This window comes from Eptesicus fuscus, chromosome 24 (genome assembly GCF_027574615.1).
Source record: "Eptesicus fuscus isolate TK198812 chromosome 24, DD_ASM_mEF_20220401, whole genome shotgun sequence".
NCBI lineage: Eukaryota > Metazoa > Chordata > Mammalia > Chiroptera > Vespertilionidae > Eptesicus > Eptesicus fuscus.
The window spans coordinates 16439658-16458219 of NC_072496.1; the positions used below are offsets into that span (position 1 = coordinate 16439658).

General features: G+C 58.8%; 1 gene segment (V, D, J or C); it reads right to left on the reverse strand.

Annotated features, from left to right (window-relative positions):
* Window positions 1-8011: 8011 nt before the first annotated feature.
* On the reverse strand, window positions 8012-15928 carry LOC103304655 (Ig delta chain C region membrane-bound form-like). The segment is given in 6 exon segments: window positions 8012-8188; window positions 10824-10972; window positions 12799-13215; window positions 14627-14716; window positions 14999-15262; window positions 15919-15928. Coding segments are annotated over 6 exon segments (1107 nt in total).
* Window positions 15929-18562: the final 2634 nt, after the last annotated feature.

Below are 18562 nucleotides of genomic sequence, written 5' to 3' on the forward strand. Positions count from 1 at the left end.
CCAGCTCCCCCGGCTCCTGGGCAGCACCCTGCCCTCCCACCTGCCCCCTGCTCACCTGCATAGCTCTGCCAGCTCCCACCAGCTCCTGGGCAGCTCCCTGCCCTCCCACCTGCCCCCTGCTCACCTGCATAGCTCTGCCAGCTCCTCTAGCTCCTGGGCAGCTCCCTGCCCTCCCACCTGCCCCCTGCTCACCTGCATAGCTCTGCCAGCTCCCACCCAGCTCCTGGGCAGTTCCCTGCCCTCCCACCTGTCCTCCCTGCTCACCCGCATAGCTCTGCCAGCTCCTCTAGCTCCTGGGCAGCTCCCTGCCCTCCCACCAGCCCCCTGCTCACCCGCATAGCTCTGCCAGCTCCCCCGGCTCCTGGGCAGCACCCTGCCCTCCCACCTGCCCCCTGCTCACCTGCATAGCTCTGCCAGCTACCCCAGCTCCTGGGCAGCTCCTGCCCTCCCCCCTGCCCTCCCTGCTCACCTGCATAGCTCTGCCAGCTCCCCTGGCTCCTGGGCAGCTCCTGCCCTCCCACCTGCCCTCCCTGCTCACCTGCATAGCTCTGCCAGCTCCCCTGGCTTCTGGGCAGCTCCTGCCCTCCCACCTGCCCTCCCTGCTCACCTGCATAGCTCTGCCAGCTCCCACCCAGCTCCTGGGCAGCTCCTGCCCTCCCACCTGCCCTCCCTGCTCACCTGCATAGCTCTGCCAGCTCCCCTGGCTCCTGGGCAGCTCCCTGCCCTCCCACCTGCCCCCTGCTCACCTGCATAGCTCTGCCAGCTCCCACCCAGCTCCTGGGCAGCTCCCTGCCCTCCCACCTGCCCTCTGCTCACCTGCATAGCTCTGCCAGCTTCTCTAGCTCCTGGGCAGCTCCCTGCCCTCCCACCAGCCCCCTGCTCACCTGCATAGCTCTGCCAGCTACCACCCAGCTCCTGCCCTCCCACCTGCCCCCTGCTCACCTGCATAGCTCTGCCAGCTCCCACGGCTCCTGGGCAGCACCCTGCCCTCCCTGCTCACCTGCATAGCTCTGCCAGCTCCTCTAGCTCCTGGGCAGCTCCCTGCCCTCCCACCTGCCCTCCCTGCTCACCTGCATAGCTCTGCCAGCTCCCACCCAGCTCCTGCCCTCCCACCGGCCCCTGCTCACCTACAGTTGTGTCCATGAAGTTCCTGGCCTGCCGTAGCCCCTGCCCCTTCTGCCCTAAGATCCAGTCCCTACAGGTCAATGAGCTCCACCTGCGCTGCGTTTCTCCCCACAGCTGCCGCTGGGCCTCCTGCCAAGCCCAGAGCCCTCAGCCCAGTAGCCCCACTCCTGGTCTCATTCCTTCCCGGCCGAACTGGGCTTTGCTCCCTGGAGCCTCCAGCTGCCCGCCCTCTCCCCTACAGCCTCTGCCCACCCTGCCCTCCCCCAGAGCAGACCCCTCCTCACTCCCCACTGGGAGCCCCTCTGGACCTTTGCTCTTTCCAGTTGCTGGTCAGTTGCACTGTGCCCGGCAGCTGCTGGCCCTGAGCCCTGGACCCTGTCACCTGCCCACCCATGGAGCTGCCCACTGAGCCTGCGCTCTGAGCACAGGAGCCCACGTCCACCTCCCCGCTGGGCCCCGCCACCGGCCGCCCTCAGCCCCGGGCCCCATGGCCTCGGCCTCTGACTCAGCCCATCGGCCTGGACAGGCCCTCAGGCCACCTGGGGGTCCTCTTCCTCTGCCGCACCATGCCACCACCTCCCTGTGTCCCCAGCTCAGACCACTGTGCATCCGGGCGGGGTCCTGCCGTGGCTGCCCCAGCCCTGCTCTCTGGCCTGGGCAGCCCTGGGCTCCTGCCCTCCCGCTCGCTACCTTCCTCTCAGGCTCTGGCCCAGCTGCTCCTGTCACTCTGTGGGTCCCCGAGGGCCTGGTCTCCCCTCACCTCCTGGGGCCAGTTCCACTGTCCCTCCCTCGGCCCTGCTTTGTAGGGACCCCACTCACCACGGGCGGGAGCTGTGGAGGCAGTGCCCCCGGCCTGCCCGCTCTTGCCCCCAGTGCATGTGGCTCCTGGTGGCTGTGGCTGTGCCCACAGGCCCATGTACTAGGAGTTGGTAGCTGGGCCCCTGAGACGTGAACTGCCCCCGCCCCCCCCCCTCCCAGCCCTACGAAGACTAAGAACGGGATTGAAACCCGTGTCAGGGCTCGCTTCCCGAAGTTCCCTTTTCTCTGGGTGGTTTCTCTGTCAAGGGGCCTGGGGGAGTCCAGACGCAGCAGAGGGCCCCTCACGTGGGTGTGTGGGTTGGGTGAGGCGGGCATCCAGGGCCCAGGGGACAGAGTGAGAACCTCCTGTCACGCGCTCTGCCCCCCATGGGGCCAAGCTCTCCCCGAGGCCCCTGGCTTCCCCAGCCTCGTTGACACCTCCCCCTGCCCGGCCAGCGTGGGTGTGGGCACAGGCATCCGGTCACAGTCTGCAGCCCAGCCCAGGCTCCCCCATCCACCCACCGAGTGCCCTCTGCCCTCCTTTCCTCTCTGGCTCCACCCGTGGCCTGATCATTGGCCATGTGACCATGGTGCTGACCACGGTCAGAGGGAAGCGGCCCTCCAGGCTCAGATGTGCAAGGACAGAGTTCACAGCGGGTGCTGGTGCCCAAAAATGCCCCTCTGGCTGGGACCGTGAGCAGCCCTCCACCTCTCTGAGGATGCGGACCCACCAAAAGGGCCTTGGACCCTCATTGTCTGCGTCTCGTGCTGCACGCAGCTCGGTCGCCCTGCAAGTCCCAGGTCTGGCCTTGGCTTGGGGGTGCTGGGAGCCACCAGAGTCGCCACCCCTGAAGTGCCGGGGGCCAGCAAGGCCATGGGGAGGGGCCGGGCATCCCTTCTTTCAAGGGGTCCATGGGCAGGACTTAAGCATCTGTGGGGCCCAGTGCCCAGGTGCCCCGGAGCACCCGTCCTGTTGTTTGTCAGCCAACAGTCCCCTGGGCCCCTCCGCCTGTCCTGCCATCCAGTCCTCACGCCATCTCCCACGGTTTGTGATTTCTCACATCCAAGTCCCAGATCCTGGTCCTGGGGTGCACAGGAGCCTCAGTGAGGGGCTCAAAGGCTCTACCTGGGGTGCAGGGCCAGGGCTGGGCGGGCTCCGGGTCCCTCTCTGCTGCACGGTGCCGGGGCCATGTCTCCTGAGCTCCTGCCCTCAAGGCCCAGCGGTGGTCCTTCTGCGGCCCTCCCCGCAGAGGTGGTCAGGCAGCCTGTGGGCTCTGGGCTCTGGGGAAGGAAGTGACCCCGCCTCGCCCAGGGCAAACTGATGGTCAACCCGGCTCCCTCCACCTAGCTTCCTCCCCATGGTGCTCAGGCACCTCGAGCTCCGGTCCAGCCTGCGGTGCCCAGCTGTGCGAGCTGTGGGCGCTGCTTACGGTTGCCAAAGAAGCACTCCAGGGGGCGGATGTGTGAGGACAGAGTTCACGGTGGTCACTGGGCCCTGAAAAATGCCCCTCTGGCTGAGAAAGCGTGCACCCCTCCACCGCTCTGAGGGCCTGAACCCCACCACAAGGGACGGAACCTATGGGCGGCTCATCGTAGACTTGGGGGAAACCTGAGAGCGTTGAGGCCGGTGGGTGTTTGCCCGTTGAGTCCACTCCCACCTGTATGCCCAGGTTTCTGCAAATCGCATAGACCATCTGCTGCTGGTCACTGGTGTGGAAGCCGAGTTGCCTGTCCCAGTGGTGGGGGTGGTGTCAGGAAGATCTGTCTCTTTGGGGCACAGGTGCTGCCATTTGGACTGGGGGTGGGCGTGGGGTGGCCGCAGTGGCTGGCGAGGGTGTGACAAAGTGACCCAGGTTTCCACGCACCAGGCTATCTCAGGACCCCGGCACCTGCCCTATTCCAGTTCCCGAGGCCCATTCGTTCCAGACAGATACTCTCACATAAGAAAGTCAGCGAGGCTTGTGGCTCAGTGGCTGAGCATTGACCTATGAACCAGGAGGTCATAGTTTGATTCCAGCTCAGGGCACATGCCTGGGTTGCAAGCTCGATCCCCAGTGTGGGTTGTCAGGAGGCAGCTAGTCCATGATTCTCTCTCATCCTTGATGTTTCTCTCTCTCTCTCTCCCTCTCCCTTGCTCTCTGAAATCATTAAGTCAGCGATGCTGAGTTTGCCTAGAGTGGAATTGTGAGCCGGCATGTTGGATCTGGGCCTGGCTTTCAGGAACAAGAGAAAAGAGAGGCTTAAAAGGGTTAAAGAGAATAAAACGGGGCAGAGAAAAATGTATTGTGCTTAGCAGATGCCTTGCAGAAAGCTTGCAGCCTTGAGTACCACATAGCGCAGATAACCACTATCCACCTGACGCTGGGAGGAGCCAAGGACGGACTGGACCTTCGCGTCAGCAGAGCGTCATGCAGCCCCTGAAGTTAATAAAAACCTGACTCTCCCTTCAGTCTCCACTGACGCCTTTTCCAGACTCAGCCCACCTGCACCCGGGTGCCTGGAGTAAAATCTTTTCTGATGCATATGGCCTCATGTCGTTGGTGTGCGACCTCGGCCCACTCCCAACCTTCCAGGGCTCTGAGGGCATTCACAGGAGCCCCTTCCCGTGGCCCCGTCCCCATGTGAGAATAGATCCTTTCACCATCACCAATGGCCCTCTTTGTCTCTGTGACTCCTTTTTGTATTTATTCTTAATTTTTGTTAATCCTCACCTGGGGAAATTACATTTTGATTGGGCAGTTTAGTCCATTCACATTTAATTTAATTGTATTTAGCCAAGGGCCTACTCTGGCCATTTTGTTACTGGTTTTCTGTCTGTCTTGTAGCTATTTCACTCCTCTTCTTTCTTGCTGTCTTCCTCGGTGTTTCATTATTTTTTTTTTTGGTGGTGATAGCCTTTGATTTCTTCATTGTTCAATGTGTATAAAGTTTTAGTTATGCACCATAGTGCCTGCACCTGAACATCTGTTAAGAGGGTAGATTTTATATTAAGGCCTGGGGTGGGGTAGGAACCAGGTGGAGGGATGATATGGGGGGAATAAAAGGAGGACATCTGTAATACTCTCAACAATAAAGATTTTAAAAAAGAATTTATATGCATATAGGCATAACCCATGGATACAGAAAATAGTGCGGTGAAGGCCTGAGGAGGGGGCGGGAGTGGTGTGGAGGGATCAATGGGGGGAAGTAAGGGGACATCCGTAATTTTTCAACAATAAAGGTAAATTAAAAACTAAACTACAAAAAACCCCCAAGACTCATAGATTTGTATAATGTAAGGCATGATCCATAATCTTAACCTTGGACTTTAGTTAATAATAATAAATATATTTTTAAAATATTTACTTTATTTTTTCAATCCTCACTTGAGAATTTTTTTTCATTGATTTTTAGAGAGAATGGAAGGGAAGGAAGAGAGAGAGAGAGACAGAGAGAGAGAGAGAGAGAGAGAGAGAGAGAGAGAGAGAGACAGAGAGAGAGAGAGAGAGAGAGAGAGAGAGAGAGAGAGAGAAAACATTGATGTGAGAGAGACACATCAACTGGTTGCCCCTGCACATGCCCTGACTGGGGCTGGGGATCCCACCTACAATTGAAGTACATGCCCTTGACTGGGAATGGAAACTGCTACCATTTGGTGCAAGGGGTGACACTCTAACCACTGAGAAAACTGGCCAGGGAAATACTGTTTTAATTTTGGTTCTTTGTTTATAACAAACTAGAGGCCCAGTGCATGAAAATTCATGCACTGGAGGGGGGGATCCCTCAGCCCGGCCTGCCCCCTCTCACAGTCTGGGAGCCCTCAGGACAGGAGGCAACCCGGCCATCAGGGGAAGGCAATGCTCTATCACACCTCTGCTGCTGCCACTGCTGGCAGTGCAAGCCTCGGCTGGCCCTGGTTACCTGAGCCTTGGGCAGCCCTGGGCTGCTGGGTAGCCGCCATCTGAGGCTTGCCTGTGCCTCAGGCCAGCCCTGGGCGACTGGGGGCCTGAGGGGACTGGGGACTCTGGAGGCAGGCGTGCTCTGTGCGCCTGCCACCCCGGTGGGGCTGAAGGGACTGAGTGCCACCATCTTTGAGGGCATGGCAGTCAATTAGCATATCCCCTCCTTATTGGCTGTGGGCACTGCCATATTTGTGACAGCGTGAGGGTCAATTAGCATACTCCCTCTTTATTAGGATAGTCCTAAATGCTGATGCAAGATACTTACAATAGGTAAAGATGTGCCGGCCAGCATGGCTCAGTAGTTGAGTGTCGACCTATGAACCAGGAGATCACGGTTTGATTCCCGGTCAGGACACATGCCTGGGTTTCAGCCTCACTCCCCAATGTGGGATGCACAGGAGGCACCTGCTCTCTCATCATTGATGTTTCTATCTCTCTCTCCCTCTCCCTTCCTCTCTGAAATCAATACAAATATATTTTTTAAAAAACAAACAAAAAACAATAGGTAAAGATGTGGTGTTTGAGGGGCACTGTAGTATGGAAACTCTGTACGGTCTGCTTAGCTCGTTTGTAAACCTAACCCTCCTCCCCACCCCCTCTCCACCCCCTCCCCACCCCCCCAAACAGTATGCCATTCAGAAAAACAAGAACAGCACCGAAGACAGCGACTTGCCCAGGTGGTGGGCCGGGCAGCACCATGGACAGCGGCTCGCCCAGGTGGCGGGCCGGGCAGCACCATGGACAGCGGCTCGCCCAGGAGGCGGGCCAAGCAGCACGGTGTACAGAGGTCTGGAGGCTGCGGGGACAGACACCGCATAGCCATTGTCTCCTGTGGAAAGGCAGCCGCCGGGGACAGCACTGGCCCTACAGCAGGAGTTTACAGAGGAAGAAAGCATCTGGACCTTTGCATCGTGACCTCATGCACCTCAAGGTCACCGGCTACACCCATATGTAGTCTAGGAGTCATGCGTGCATCACCCATGAGCGCCCCACAGAGAAGACTGGGTGCATGCAGTGTGGTGGGTGGAATTCTCAGATGGTCCCTCATTTTTTGTTCAATTATATCTTTATTGATTTCAGAGAAGAAGGAACAGGGGGAGAAAGACAGAAACATCACTGATGAGAGAGAATCATCGATGGGCTGCCTCCTGCACGCCCCACACAGGGGAGCGAGGCCGCAACCCGAGCATGTGCCCTGACCGGGAATTGAACCGTGACCTCCTGGTTCATAGGCCAATGCTCAACCATTGAGCCACACCAACCGGGCTTTTTGTTTTTGTTCATTCTTACCCGAGGATATTTTCCCATTGAGTTTTAGAGAAAGTGGAAAGGAGGGAGGGAGTGGGAGAGAAACACTGATGTGAGAGAGACACATTGATCCGTTGCCTCCTGCACGTGCCCCCACCGGAGCCAGGGATGGGCATGAACCTGCAATCCAGGTCCATGAGAATGGAATGTGCGACCCTTTGGTGTGTGGGCCAGAGCTCTAACCACTGAGCACCACCGGCCAGCGCAGTCCTTCATTTTGATATAAAATCCGTATATATATTAACCAATTCTTTTCTTTCCTGTCCCCCCATTCTGCTACCATTTAACGTAAGATGCGTTCGTGTGAGTTACCGTGGCTCAGGGTTAAGCGGCTGTCCAGGTCTGGCCATTTTCCAACAAGGACAGAAATGGGCAGCACCCAGGGACAAGAAAAGGGGGTACTGGCTTCGTGTCCTCTGGGAGGAGGGCTGGCACGTTTCCGCTGCCTGTGAGACATTTCACTCTGCGGAGGGTGAAATTACTTGCCAACAGGAGTCCAAGGGGCCATGTGTGGTGCTGTGGTGAGTTTGGTCTGTCATCTTAGCTAAGCGCTCACTACACTTCTCAGGACTCTCTTCCCGGGAGGCCCAGAGGAGGGTGGTCATAACAGGAAGTCACACAGTGCTGGGAAAGCAGAGCGAAGCGGCAGTCCTCAGGGTTGGGAGGCTGAAGCCGGGCCCAGGTGAGGAGCGCGCTTGCTGCCACTGACCTGCGGACCCGGCTTGTCAGGCCTGATTGAGGTGTGGGAGGGCGCGTGTCCTGTCGTCACAACTGCTGGGACAGATGTTTCTGCGCTGAGAGGGGGGGCACCGCAGGGGGAGGCCGTAATGACGGGGAGCTCAGGGCACGGGGGCCCACGAGACCACCACGCGCCTCCGGCAGACCGATTCCCGCAGCGGCGGGGCCAGCAGGTGCTCACTGGGGACGAAAAGGGACGTCGTGCTGGACGCAGCCCCAGCTCTCGGAAACCACTGGACAGCGTCCCGGAGCCGCTGGGCTGTGGTCCAGGCAGGGTCCTGCCGGGTTGCCAGAAGCTGTGAGGTCAGGTGTGCATTGATGACAATATGTTTCACGCCCGGTGTCAGGGGCTGTTTTAATTTGTAAACGTATTTTTATTGATTTCAGAGAGGAAAGCAGAGGGAGAGAGAGACAGAAATGTCAATGACGAGAGAGAATCATAGATGTGCTGCCTCCTGCACACCCCACATTGGAGACGGAGCCCACAACCCGGGCATGTGCCCTGACCGGGAATCGAACCATGACCTCCTGGTTCATAGGTCGACGCTCACCCCCTGAGCCACGCCGGCTGGGTAGGAGCTGTTTTATAAATGTGTTTCCCAGACAAAATGAACCTCAAGAACCGACTCCTGGCCCAGCCAGGCACCCACGCACTCAGGGGAAGCATGGGCATGGACTGTGGTGCCCAGACTTCCTCCTGGCCGCCCAGGGGCCTGTGGATAGGGCTCCAGGTGCAAATCCAAGGGCAGAGGGAAAAGTTAAGACCTGCTCCCTTGGGAACAGCCAGGAGACAGCTGTGACCCAATGGGGGGCTCCTGAGGGTGGGGTGGGGCTGGAGGGCGGGGCTCGGGTGGAAGGCCCAGCAATGAGGCCTTTGAGGCTCTGAGACCCTCAGCCTCCAGCCCGGCGCCCTCCATCCTCTTCATTCGCTTGTTCGTTCGTTTGTTCCTTTGTTCATTCATTCCTCCTTTCAGGGGGTGTGGGTGCTGGGGTGCCCTGTCCCTGCTCCCACGGAGCTTAGCGTGGACACGGAGGCAGGACCAGGGGACACACAAGTTGTGCTGCCCTGGACGGAGAGAGGCGGTGCGGAGGCCACGGGGAGGCGGGCAGCGGGCTGGCTGGGCGAGCTCTGACTTCGCACTCGCGTGATGGGAACCCACCAGCGGGTTTGAGCCGTGGCTGCCAGGACAAGCCAGGTTTCAAAAGACCACCCTGGCCGTGGGTGGAGGGGGCAGCCTGGAGGGGCAGCAGGTGTGGCTGTGAAGCAGGAGGCCGGCTGCACACAGTGGCAGACAGAGGGCCATGGGTCCATGGGGCAGGTGGTCATTTGCTCAGATGGCAGAGTGGGCGAGCGGGCTCAGAGGGAATCACGCTGAGAGCTGGACAGTGGCTGCCTCTGTGACAGTTGAGGTGAGCATGCAGGGACGGTGCACCAGGCTGTGGCCGAGCCAAAGGCATCCTGACGCTGCCACTCCTGTATGTTTGCTGAGCACTTTCTACCTGCCTGGAGGGTCCTACCTGCCTGGAGGGTCCTACCTGCCTGGAGGGTCCTACTTCCTTGGATGGTCCTACCAGAGGAAGCAGCAGAGAGCTCTGTTCTCTTGGAGGTAACTTTCTAGGTGAAACCGAGAATAACCGACAGGGATAAGTGAGCCACAGAAGGTGCTGGAAGGAGGCTCAGCAGGAAGTCTGAGGGCTGGGCCTTCCATTAGGGTGGTGGGACCTCACCCAGAGCTGAAGGGGGTGAGGGGGAGCCTCATGGCCTGGGACAGCCTATGAGGGGACAAATAGGGATGGAGAGACAGGAGGCCAGGGCAGGCCAGGCCCTGCAAGGACCCCATTCTGATTTCTAATAAAATGTGAGGGCTTTTCAGGCTGTGGAGAGCTGGGGTCTCATCTGAGTTCTTGAAACAGAGCTCCGGGGGTGGGCAGGGCGACCCTGCGGGTGTGACCCTGGGCCTCTGGCAGGGAGACAGCATGGCCAGGTGCCAAGAACAGGTGGGGAGTCGGCCGGACGGGACAGGGTGGAGCAGCAGTGTGCTTCTTTCCTCGGCTGCTGGGGCAAGTGGCCCCCAACAGGTCCTCGCCCAGCCTCGCTGGGCAGTGTTCACGGTGTGGTTGGGCCCGGCCCTCTCCCCTCCCACAGGCTCCAGGGAGAACCCGATTGGCCTTTTCCAGCTTATGGGGCACCCACACCCCTGGGCCCCTGGCAGTCCCCATGGCTGCCCCCGTGGCTGTCCCCACGCAGCTGGCCACGCAGCGATAAGTGCCAGCCTCTCTCTGATGACACTGCCCAGTGACAGGAAGAGCCCTCCCACCTCAATCTCCTGACTGACAGGTTCCGGGAATGTGCGTGTGAAGCCTGTATGCTGCTGTAGGCTGGCTGTCCTACCTGTCTGTAGGACATGTCCTACCATGTGCCTGTGCGTGTGTGCACATGTGTGCATTTGTGTGTGAACTGTGTACAGGAGCGTGTTGCATGTGTGCACTGTGCATGTTGTTTCTGTGTGAGCTGTGTGTGCGTATACATCTGTGCACCTGCAGAGTGAGCCTGCATGTGTATGTTCAGTGTGGAAGAGGGCTTCCCAGTCCAGTCCATGGCAGCCCTGCCGTGAGCGGGCTCTCAGCACCCTGATCCCGTGGCCAGAGGCGGATCATGACGGCCGGGACAGAAACAGGAGGCAGGTGCAAGGAGCCAGAACTGTTTATGGGCTAGCCAGCGGGCGGACGGGAGGAGGCGCCTGGGTCAGGGCCAGCTCTGCAGCCAGGCTTGCAGTGTTCCTGCGAGGGCCCTGGGCGGCTCCCTCAGGCCGGGCCAGTGCCCACAGCCCACTGCCCTCCTGCCCGGGTTTCCCGGCTTCGCACAGTCCTTGGCCGGCTCCAGCGAGCCCCCTGGACGTCCCTGCCCTTCACCTTGACGAAGGTGACGAAGCTGCTGTAGAGCAGCATGAGGAGGAAGAGGGCCACGAAGGTGGGCCACAGGCGGCCGGCATCGTCCAGGTCGGCAGAGCCATCACAGTCCTCGTCCATGCTCAGGGGGCCCCAGAAGGGCGGGGCTGGACCTGGGGAGGAAGCGGCGCCGGGTGAGGTCAGTCCTGTGGCCTCACAGCGCACAGCGGCAGCTGCATGCCGGTGACAGCTCACACCGTCCAGTGCCCGCCCGGTCACCCACTCGACAGGCATCTACAACCGGCCTTCTCATGGCTAGGCCTGTGCCCGGCACAGCAGAACCAGATAGGTCACAGCACCGATTGGGGCAAGGGAACCAGAACGAAACATGGGCACATAAGTCCACACACGTGTGACCAGAAAGCCAGGGAGGCGCTGGCAGTGAGAAGATGCAGACGCACAGGGACTGGCCCCGGGGGCCTGGCCATGGAGCCTCCCTCAGAAGTGGCAGCTGCGCCCGGCCATATGGCGCAGTGGCTGAGCATCGACCTATGAACCAGGAAGTCACGGTTCACTTCCCGGTCAGGGCACATGCCTGGGTTGCAGGCTCTATCCCCAGTCTCTCATCATTGATGTTTCTATCTCTCTCTCTTTCTCTCTGCAATCAATAACAATATTTAAAAGTATATACAGTATTTGGAAGTGGCAACTGTGATGAGCTGTGGAAGGCAAAGAGGAGGGAACAGCATTCTAAGCGAAAGGAACAGCATGCACGGATGCCCTGTGTTGGGAGAGGCCCGGCCCAGGAGGGTGGAGGGGCAGGAGGCCAGGCCCAGGAGGGGTGCAGGCCTGGATGGCGGCAGGAGGAGTGGCAGGGCTGTGAGCCAGGGCATGCACCAGGTTGGAGTATGGCATCGTCATCCTGCTGGATTGGGGTGGGGGGGGGGGACTTGCCCAGCCTTGGGCTGGGCGCCCAGGGCCAGACAGGAAGCGGGCCTGGGTACCAGCTTGCAGCACAGGCCGCTGGGCCCCTTGTTGGTGGTATGGGGTGTGGGAGGTGGGCCGGGCACGAGTGAGTGCCAAGGCTTTGCAGTCTGTCAGCTCTAACAATGAAAAGCGGGTACAACTTTGCTTTTCTCGTCATTTTATTCGTCGAGTAATTAGTGATTTATTCCTATCACATGCTCCGAACTCAGGGGTCCTGGGCGAAATGGAGATTTAAAGGGCAGCCGTCTATCACCACAGAGACTCAGAGCCGGCCTGGGGCCTGGGGCCTGGGGCCTGGGGCCCGGATCCCTCGTGACCAGCCCGGCGGGCAGGGCCGTCTCTGCGACCCGCGCAGCCTGTGGTGCTCTGGACCCGGGCACAGGTTGGCAGGTGAGCACTGGGCGGCCTGGATGGTGTCCTGCTCGCGGCCTGGCCCAGCGTGCCCATCCCATCCCCCTGGGGCCTGGGGGGCGAGGACGGGGCAGGGTCTGGGTGCCGTGCCCAACAGGCGACCTGGCAGGAAGCCTCAGAGGGGAGGCTGAGCCCCACCCTGCGGGTCCCTGTGCCCTCCACGGTCAGCGTGGGGTCCAGCCCTCCCTTCAGGGTGCACACGGCTCCCAAGGTGCTGGGACGGGTCCTAGGGACCCTGGAGAGGCTCAGACATCCCGGGGTGGGGGAGAGCCGTCTGCGGTGACCACCCGATGTCCACCCCGGAGGAGGCCCTGCGCCGTGCCCAGTGATGGGTGTGTCTTCACAGGAAATGGCTGCTTCTCGGGACCTGGCGGGGGGGCCCCCGCCTCCCGCCCTCCTGGGTCAGCACCCAGTGTGGGGACACCAGGAATGGGTGAGACTGACAGGTGTCAGGTCACCCAAATCACCAAGTGTGGGGACAGCGAATGCAAACTCCAGTTACCCAGCTGGCCGGGTGGAGCTGTCCCGGGGGCGGCACAGACCGAGGGCCACTGTACCGGCTGCCCGCCCCCCAGCCCTGTGCCCAGAGCGGGGGCCTCACCTGCAGTGTCCAGGCTCCAGCTGGCGTTGAGCAGCCTCCCCGAGGCCGGGTGCCTGACCTCGCACGTGTAGGTGGCCGGCGGGGGGCCGGGGGCGGCCGGGACCCGCAGGACGCTCCAGGTGCGGAACGCGCTGGTTCCCGGCTCAGCTGTGGGCGCCGCGGTGGCAAACCAAGAAGCGTCCACCTGGCGCGGGCCCTCCTGCCAGGTGAGGAGCAGCTCTGCGGGCGAGAAGCCCGCCACCTCGCACAGGAGCCAGGAGGCCGCCCCGGCAGAGGCGTGAGTGCCCGGCGTGGCCAGGACCCGGACGGCGAGGCTGCTGGGCGCCGTGGCGGCTGCGGGGAGAAGCCCGGTTGTGCCCGGGCCATGGGCAGCCTCTGGAGAATGCGTGTCCTTGTGGGCGGAGATGGCCAGAAGGGCTGTGGAGAGAGGACATGGGAGGCCCCTGGCCCGTTCCTTCCCTGCTCCCCCTGGTCCGTGCCCCCAGGGACTGGCCTCGGAGAAAGGGGTCCAGCACCCCAGCTTCTGGCTGGGACCCAGGCCGGGGTCTGGGCATGGTGACTGGATCCCTCATGACCCCTGGGTTCAGGGGGTTGGGGGCCCTGAAGGGGAATTGGGTGGGTGAGGGGGGTCACCTCCTGGTACGCCCATGGTCGGGGCTGTAGCCGCTCTGTGGCCCCAGCTGTGAGGTGCAGGTCTGAGCCCACCCCGGCCACATGGTCCCTGCATTGGTGCGCGGAATGCGCTCTGGTTCTGGCGGGACCCTGTTGGCCTGGTGACAGTGACCCACTGCCAGGTGCTCAAGGACCATCTGTACGGCAACATCTTCTATGGTTTAGGGTGTGGACAGCCAGCAGGTGAACGGGCCACAGACCGACAGCAGGCCAGGAGCAGCACGCTTATAAAGGGATACGCCCTGGCTGGTGTGGCTCAGTGGATAGAGCGTCGGCCCACAGACTGAAGGGTCCCAGGGTTCGATTCCAGTCAAGGGCATGTACCTCGGTTGCAGGCTCGATCCCTGGCGCAGGTTTGGGTGTGTGGGGGAGGAACCAACCGATGTGTCTCTGTCACATCAACGTTTCTCTCTGTCTCTCCCTCTCCCTTTCCCTTTCTCTAAAAATCAATGGAAAAAATCCTCAGGTGAGGATTAACAACAACAAAAAAAATGATAAAATGAAAGGACACATCGTACATGTGTCTCCATCCGTCTGATACTGGAAGGCCCATCCCCAGGGCGTTCTGGACGTGACAGCAGGCACCAACTGCAGCTGGGGGTGTGGGCGTCCAGACCAGCAACCCGGTGGGGCCACCGCAGGCCGGGACGCCCTGTGTCTGCCCAGCACACCTCTGCGGGCACTGGCAGCCCGCTCAGAGCAGGAGCACCGTCTTCTGGTGTGGCAGACACCGGGCAAACCACGACCCCAGCCTTCAGGAGGCGCCCTGTGTTTCTGTGAGGGCCGGCGGGGGGGGGGGGGCGGGTTCCGCACTCCTGGCTGCTCTGGCAATGAGTCCCCACAAAAGCTTCCAGAACAAGCACATGTCTCAGCCTGGCCCACGGGCAGGTGCGTCCCAGCACTGGCCCGGGGCCCTCCTCATCCACCGTGCTCCCTGCAGAGTGACCTAGGCGGGTCCCTGGCACCTGAAGGGCCTCAGTGGCACTCAACACAGGGCCTGGCATATGGTAGGTGCTCAGTAGCCATAAGTTCAGGGTCCCGCCTTCCTGACCGGAATGTGACTGAAGACTCCCAGAAGCCATGGAGGGCTGACCAAAGGAGGCAGCCGAAGGCATGGACAGGCGGGCAGGGGTAAGCTGGCAGAGGGCCTCCTCACCTGGGCCTCTGGCAGGGGTGGGGGCCGGGGTGAGTTTCTCTGAGAGAGGTGGCCCGTGGGTCACGGAGAGGGCCTGGGTTTCCCAAGATGCTGAAATCAGAGGGGCAGTGGGCAGCCCAGGTCAGAGAGCATCGTGGGCGCAGGGGGCACAGGCTGCCGGGTGGACAGGAAGACATGGGTAGGGCAGGGGAGGGGCACAGGAGGGGTGGAAGGGACTGGGTTCGAATGCTGGAGCTGGAGCGGCTGAGGGCAGAGTGGGGGTAGGGAGCAAGCTGCTTTGAGGGGTGGCTGGGTGCCCATAGGGACCAGTCCCTGCTTTGGTCCTTGAGGTCAGGCCCTGGGAGATGCTGGGACATGCTGGAGGCCACCCACCTGGCCACTGGAAGGTCTTGGACGTGTGATTGGCGCTGCAGCCGTGGGAGCCAGGCTTCCAGACGACGGTTTGGTAGAAGAGGTAGGTGACCCTCTGCATGAAATTCCCAATCACAACGTCCTTTGCGAGCAGCTTCTCTGTCCCTCTGTGCCAGGTGGCTGAGCCGGATCCCGTTACCAGGCAGGCCAGGGTCACGGACACGCCTGCTTTTGGGGCCTTGCACTCCGCGACCATGGGGAGCACAGTCACCTCAGAAGCACCACCTGGAAGACAGACAGGTGGTGCTTTTGAGGCCGGGCACTCCCAGGGCACAGGGCAGTGTGAGAGGAGAGGTACCAGTCCTGGGAGGCCTGGCAGAGCTCTGGAGGGGAGGCCCAGACAAATCCCGGTCCCCTTGCTCTATGCATCTCCTGTTCTAACCCCTCCCATGGAGCCGCGAGGGGTGGAGGGATACCCCAGGTCAGGGTGTGCCCTGGGTGATGGGCCTGGGGGCCTCAGTTGCCTGGCAGGTGAGGCAGAGCATGGCTGGACTTGTGTGTGGTCACCTGAGCAGCAGTGAGGTCAGCCCTTCCTGTCCCCATCTCCTGCTCCCAAGGGCTCTGCTGTTTGGGACCAGCCTGTCAGTGACTTTGGTCTTAGAGGGAGTGTTCAGCCCTGCCCTGGGGGAATCTGGGGGCACACAGCTCCATCAGCCAATGTCCAGACAGGTGGCTCCCTGCAAGTGCTTCAGGTCTGGATGCTTGTAGGGTGTCACTCATGGACGCTGGGCTCTGGGATGGGCAGTTCCCTGATGGGTTGGCTCACAGCTTCCTCATCCTTTCTGTGGGGACCTGGGTGACCAAGGTGGACGTGCCCATATGGGGCCCCTAAGGGTACTGCTCTATCTTTGTCTCATGGCACCTCTTCTCCAAGCCCCCACCTCTTCCCATGTCCCTGCCTCCATATTGCCTGTCGGTGCTGGGACAGGGCCATAGGTCCCTGTGATTCAGCCAGCATGCAAGCCATCTGGCTGGGCAGTGCACCGTGCCCTCTCTGCAGATACTCTGGTGGCAGAGCCCACTGCACTGCTCTCCCAAGCATTTGGTGACCCCACTCTCATCTTTTCCTGGGCTTTCTCAGCAGGGCTACCTTCCCTCTCCATAAGGTAACGAGGTCCTGCTGGACTCAGGTGGTTCCAAACCCCATAGGACCTTGTCTTTACAGGAGGGGGACTTGGACACAGAGACACACACGGAGAGGTCATGCACAGAGGAGCTCTACAAGTGGAGGGTGTCAGCAGCTCCCAGAGCAGCGGTGGGGGAGTGTCTGGCCATCCCCCTACAACCTGGGGTCACTGGCCCTGTGACGCTTGACCTCGACTCCCAGACTCCAGGTCTACGACAGTGAATTTCTGTTGTTTAAGCCCACGGGTCTGTGGGACTACGGTACAGCTGACATAGGAAATAAATGTGGACCTTAGTACCAGAAGTGGGGTGTGATGTCACCAACACCTAGGAGTGTGGTTGTAACTTTAGAACTGGGTGGTGGGTGGAGGCCTGGAAGGTCTGAGGCGAGGGTTAGAAAACCCAAACTGGGGAGCATTTGAGATCTTGCTTTCCAGCATTGTCGTCATTTGGGTTCAAATAAATTCTTACAAAAATTCTCTACAGAGGGGGCATTGGAAGATGGTGGTCCAGTAGGGGATCTGTCTCCCATAACCTTCCAGAATTTAACTGGAATTTAAACTAAATTGGAGAATATTCACCCTGAAAGAGCAGATGAAGTCTGGCTGGAGAGGAGACTTTAAACAAAGAAGGGCAGAAACCACCTGTACAGAAGCTCAGAGAATGTAGTTGGGGTTGAGCCTCACAGTTAGCCAGCCTGAGAGGAGATCCCAACCATGAATGGGACAACAATAATGAAGATCCAATTATAACAGGAGGGCCTAAATAACACACAAAAGGGTCATTCCTAGATCATCCAGCTCAGGAGTTCAAAGAGACAGAACCAAGTGGGCCCCGTATTTACTACAAAAGGCTACACCACAAAGACTGGGAGTCATAGCAAGTATATCTAATACATAGAAACAAACACAAAGAGACAACTAAGATGGGGAGACAAAAAACAACAACCTCCAAATGGAAGAAAATGAGGAATCTCCAGAAAAAGACCTAAATGAGGTAAGTAACCTATCAGACAGAGATCAGAGTAATGATTATAAAGATGCTTAAGGAATTTAGTAAGAACTACAAGGAACTTAGTGGAAACTACATCAATATGACAAAGGACATAGAAACCATGAACAAGAAATAAAGAATACTATATCTGACGTAAAGAATACACTGAAGCCCTAGCTGGTTTGGCTCAGTGGATAGAGCATCAGCCTGTGTACTGAAAGATCAAGGGTTTGATTCCAGTTAAGGGCACATGCCCGGGTTGTGAGATCAATCCCCAGTGTGGGGTGTGCAGGAGGCAGCCAATCAATGATTCTCTCTCGTCATTGATGTTTCTATCTCTCTCTCCCTCTCTCTTCCTCTCTGAAATCAATAAAAATATATATTTTAAAAAATTTAATTAAAAAATACACTGGAAGGAATTAAAAGTGGGCTTGATGAAGCAGAGGATCGAATCAGTGATTTGGAAGACAAGGTAGGAGAAAACATTCAATTAGAGCAGCAAAAAGAAAAAAAAAACTTAAAACACATGAGGAGAGTTCAAGGGAACTTTAGATCAACATGAAATGGAATAACATCTGCATCACAGGGGCATTAGAGAGAGAAGAAAGTGAGCAAGGGATAAATAACCTGTTTGAAGAAATAATGATAGAAAACTTCCCTAATGTGGTGAAGGAAAAAGTCATACAGGTTCAGGAAACACAGAGAGTCCCAATTGAGATGAACACAAAATAACCCACACCAGACACATCATAATTAAAATGGCAAACATTAAAGACAAAGAGAGAATTTTAAGGGCAGCAAGAAAAAGACAGTCAGATACCTACAAGGGAGCTCCCATAAAGCTGTCACCTTATTTCTCAGCAGAAAAACTACAGGACAGAAGGGAAAGTATTCAAAGTAATGAAAAGCAAGGATCTGAAACAAAGACTACTCTATCCAGCAAGGCAATCATTCAAAATTGAAAGTGAAATAAAGAGCTTCCCAGACCAAAAAAAAAAAAAAGACTAAAGGAGTTTATTACCAACAAACCAGCATTTCAAGAAATGCTAAAGGGACTTTTGTAAGAAGAATATATAAATACTAGAGGCCCGGTGCATGAAATTCATGCACTGGGGGTGTGTGTGTGGGGGTCCCCTCAGCCCAACTTGCACCCTCCCCAATGCGGAACCCCTCGAAGGACATTCCTCTCACAATCCTGGGCCACTGGTTTCTAATTGCTCACCTGCCTGCCTGCCTGGCCACCCCTAACTGCACCCCCCCCCCTGCCAGCCTGGTCACCCCTCATTGCCTCTGTGTGCCAGCCTGATTGCCCCTAACTCCCTCTGCCTCCCACCAGCCTGGTCACACCTTACCATCCCCCTGCCAGCTTGGTCACCCCCAACTGCTCCCCTCTGCCAGTCTGGTTTC